Source organism: Mandrillus leucophaeus, unplaced genomic scaffold (assembly GCF_000951045.1).
Source record: "Mandrillus leucophaeus isolate KB7577 unplaced genomic scaffold, Mleu.le_1.0 Scaffold1107, whole genome shotgun sequence".
Classification (NCBI taxonomy): domain Eukaryota; kingdom Metazoa; phylum Chordata; class Mammalia; order Primates; family Cercopithecidae; genus Mandrillus; species Mandrillus leucophaeus.
The window spans coordinates 285873-290709 of record NW_012099288.1 but is presented as its reverse complement, the minus strand read 5'-3'; the positions used below and the strand labels follow the sequence as shown (position 1 = coordinate 290709).

The 4837-nt window shown below is 32.2% G+C and overlaps 1 protein-coding gene across 1 annotated transcript; it reads left to right on the top strand.

The window, feature by feature from the left end:
- Positions 1–1259: 1259 nt before the first annotated feature.
- ZNF569 (zinc finger protein 569) lies at positions 1260–4525 on the top strand (the record flags this gene model as incomplete). The annotated part of the gene is made up of 1 exon (XM_011992791.1): positions 1260–4525. A coding segment is annotated over one exon (1823 nt), but the record flags the coding sequence as incomplete, so codon positions are not given.
- Between the last annotated feature and the right edge of the window lie 312 nt (positions 4526–4837).

The window sequence follows — 4837 nt, the reverse complement described above, 5'->3', positions numbered from 1 at the left end:
TGTTTGCCTCAGCCTCCCAAAGTGCTAGGATTACAGGCATGAGCCACTGCACTCACGCCTTTTAATTAAGAGGGGCAAACTCTTAATTTTCATACCTCTGATTTATTTCTCTTATTTAATTGTACTACCTAGTACTGCAATGAGTGGTGACAACAACTCATCTTTTCTTATTTCTGACTTTAATGTGAATGCTTCTGAATGTTTTCCATTAAGTAAAGGGCTGGTGTTTGGGCTGTACTGTAGTTTATTCTCAAATTAAATGTTATTTGTTCCTATTTTATATAAAGGATATTTTAATGAAAAATAGATAGAGTTTTATGATCTTAATATCTACAGAATTGATTACTTGACTTTTCCATTTTTTTAAATGTCATTACTTGACATTTTCATTAATGTATTTACTTTTAGTAATATACTTTCTAGTATTGAAACATATCCCTGGAAAAAATGTCCTCAACTCAAATATGATATATCTTATATTTAATGTACTTCTGGGTCACTTTTTTCCTTTTGGGTCATTTTGATGTTTTACATAGAATTTTTACATTGGTTTTCATAAATGAAATTGGATAGTTTCCTTTTTTGGTGTGTCATCTTTGTCAGGTTTTTGTATTAATATATTTTTTTCATATACAAAAACATTGGGAATTTTTCTATTTTTTCTTTCAGAACATTTTAGACAGCACAGGAGTTGTTCTTTAAATCTGTTAGAATTTTCATGTGAATCTCTGGGTTTTTCCTTTTTGTTTTGTTTTAGGGTATTACTTTTCATATTTCTTTTCATTTTACGAAAACTGATTTAGATAAGTTTTCTGAATCTTGTAGAGTCAGTTTTGGTAATTTACAATCCAGAAACGTGTTTAGATTATAAAAATGTATTTTAATAGAGTCCTGCAAAATGATCTTATAGGTTTTAGCTTCCTGTTTTTGTTTTTTCTCTGTAATTATTTCTTCTTACTTTATTTGTACATTCTGCATCTACTATTTATTTACCAATTTGTTTTCTATCAAATCCTTTTTTAAAGCAATCAAAGCTATTTGTATTTATAAATACATGCCTCCATTCATATTTCCTTTCCTGAATTTCCTTCTCAAAACTTCAGAGATAAGAGATATATGCACTTGAAAATTTTTTAGTAGTGGGAGACTGGGGCTTAAACCAATAATCAGTCCCATAATTGCATATTTTTCAAAATGTTCTTCATATTACGATATTGGAAAAAAAATTGTAAGTGATATTTATTTGCAATCTGTTTTAGGAGAAATATGGGGAGTTGATGAGCATCAGAAAAACCAGGACAGACTTTTGAGACAAGTTGAAGTTAAATTCCAGAAAACACTGACTGAAGAAAAAGGCAATGAATGTCAAAAGAAATTTGCAAATGTATTTCCTCTGAACTCTGATTTTTTCCCTTCCAGACACAATCTCTATGAGTATGACTTATTTGGAAAGTGTTTAGAACATAATTTTGACTGTCATAATAATGCTAAATGCCTTATAAGAAAGGAACATTGTGAATATAATGAACCTGTGAAATCATATGCTAACAGCTCATCCCATTTTGTCATTACTCCCTTTAAGTGTAATCATTGTGGAAAAGGCTTCAATCAAACTTTGGACCTCATCAGACATCTGAGAATTCATACTGGAGAAAAGCCCTATGAATGTAGTAACTGTAAAAAAGCCTTCAGTCACAAAGAAAAACTTATTAAACATTATAAAATTCACAGTAGGGAGCAGTCTTACAAATGTAATGAATGTGGTAAAGCTTTCATTAAAATGTCAAATCTCATTAGACATCAAAGAATTCATACTGGAGAGAAGCCCTATGCATGTAAGGAATGTGAGAAGTCCTTCAGCCAGAAATCAAATCTTATTGATCATGAAAAAATTCACACTGGAGAGAAACCTTATGAATGTAATGAGTGTGGAAAAGCATTCAGCCAGAAGCAAAGCCTCATTGCACATCAGAAAGTTCATACTGGGGAGAAACCTTATGCATGTAATGAATGTGGTAAAGCCTTCCCTCGAATTGCATCTCTTGCTCTTCATATGAGAAGTCATACAGGAGAAAAACCTTATAAATGTGATAAATGTGGTAAAGCCTTCTCTCAGTTTTCCATGCTTATTATACATGTTAGAATTCATACAGGTGAAAAACCCTATGAATGTAATGAGTGTGGAAAAGCCTTCTCTCAAAGCTCAGCCCTTACTGTACATATGAGAAGTCACACTGGTGAGAAACCCTATGAATGTAAGGAATGCAGAAAAGCCTTCAGCCACAAGAAAAACTTCATTACACACCAGAAAATCCACACTAGAGAGAAACCTTATGAGTGTAATGAATGTGGGAAAGCTTTTATACAGATGTCAAATCTTGTTAGACACCAGAGAATTCATACCGGGGAAAAACCCTATATATGTAAGGAATGTGGGAAAGCCTTTAGCCAGAAATCCAATCTCATTGCTCATGAAAAAATTCATTCTGGAGAGAAACCCTATGAATGCAGTGAATGTGGTAAAGCCTTCAGCCAAAAGCAAAACTTTATTACACATCAAAAAGTTCATACTGGAGAGAAACCTTACGATTGTAATGAATGTGGTAAAGCCTTCTCTCAAATTGCATCCCTTACCCTTCATTTGAGAAGTCATACAGGGGAAAAGCCTTATGAATGTGACAAATGTGGTAAAGCCTTCTCTCAGTGCTCACTGCTTAATTTACATATGAGAAGTCACACAGGTGAGAAGCCCTATGTATGTAATGAATGTGGGAAAGCCTTCTCTCAAAGAACTTCCCTTATTGTGCACATGAGAGGTCATACAGGTGAAAAACCCTATGAATGTAATAAATGTGGAAAAGCCTTCTCCCAAAGTTCATCCCTTACTATACATATACGAGGACATACAGGTGAGAAACCCTTCGACTGCAGTAAATGTGGAAAAGCCTTCTCTCAAATCTCATCTCTTACCCTTCATATGAGAAAACATACAGGTGAGAAGCCCTATCACTGTATTGAGTGTGGCAAGGCTTTCAGCCAAAAGTCACACCTTGTTAGACACCAGAGAATTCATACTCATTAGAAACCCTATGAATACTGTGAATATGGCAAAGCCTTCTGAAGGAATTAACACCTCATTGCACGTTACATGATCACTTCCAGAGTAGAAAACTATGAATGTGGGATAGCCTTCTGAAAAAGCCACAAATTTATGAAACATTAGAGAATTCTTCCAAGGTGACAAATTATATAATGAAAAAGCTGATTATCAGAAACTTTCAGCAGACATCTTACTCATAATATTTAATCAGAATTCTCATTGAAATCTGAAACAAGGTATCTGCCATCAGCATAACAACACAATACTTGAGCTCCTAGCCAATGTATTAAGTAAGAAAAACAAGATTGGGAAAACCAAGTATCAATGAAGAACTATAAAAATAACTTATACAAAAAATAGTTAATTAGAAAACATGTTGATAGAAAAATCTAAGAATAAACACAACAATGAATTGAGGTCTTCATCAAGTTATAAAACATGTTGAAAGGCACAAAAGAACACCTGAAAAATGATATTTTGTCTGAAAAGACTTGACATTGTAAAAATATAATTTCTCTCCCAAATCGCTAAGTTTAATATACTTCCACTTGAAGTTTACATCAGTTTTATTTTAAGGAACTTCACAAACTTATCCAAAAATTTTATGTGGAAAAGTAAAGAAACAAATAGCTGAAACAAACTTGACAAAGCAAATAGAGAAGACACACTCTTATTATTAGATATATACTTATTTAAAGCTGTTGTCATTTAAACAATGTATTACTGAGTGAATAAATCAAGCAGTAGTAAGATAGCATCGATACAAAAATCCAAGAAGATACAGGAATTCTGTGTATGACAGTGCTATTGAAATCATTGGGGAATGAATGGCTTATTTAATAAATGGAAGGTTCACAGGAGAAAACTTTTAGCTTTCTACTTTATATCATATACAAAAATAAAATCCAACTAAAGACCAGAATATAAAAAGCAAAATTCTAAAACTATGATGAAAGTAGAACCTGTTACTTTAGGGTAACAAGATTTCTTTAAAAACACATAAACATGGAATAGTCCATTGAATTTTGGTGTGTTGGCTCACAGGCACCCACAAATGTACACAGAGATATCACTGTGTTCCTGAATCATGGTTTGTATTGCCCAAAATTGGATATAACAAATTTTTATCAATTGTGGAATAGATGAATAAGTGTGATCATTTCTGTGACAAAATACAGAATTTAGAGAGAAACAAAACCTACTTATAGTTATATGGATAGATTACACTATATAATATTGAGAGAAAAAAATTTAAATACACAACGGAACACAGTATAACATTTGTATAATAAGATCTTGCAAAGAACAGTACTATGTATTGGTCATGGATCCATATACGACTTGGTTGCCTTTTGTGATGTGGGAAAGGTTTGATGGGAGTTCTTATATTTATCTGTAATATTTCTTTAATAAAAGAGTGAAAGCGATTTTGACAGTGGTGATAAATCTGGTTGTCCAAATTAATGTTACGGGTTTTTCATTTTTTTTCTTGCCTTTATTTTCCTAATTTCCCTAAAATAAGAATCAAATGGGTGGGGGAAACCTGGGCCTGGAGAAATAATTTTAAAATGGAATTTTATTCTTGATCAGATACTTTTATAGAAGATTCTCTTTACACAAAACATACCTAACAAGATATTATTTTGTTTACTGTCTCTTCATGTTAATTGGAATAATAAAATCAGCAGTATTTTAGCATTTATTTGAGGCCAATTTTTAATTTTAAACAAATTTTTT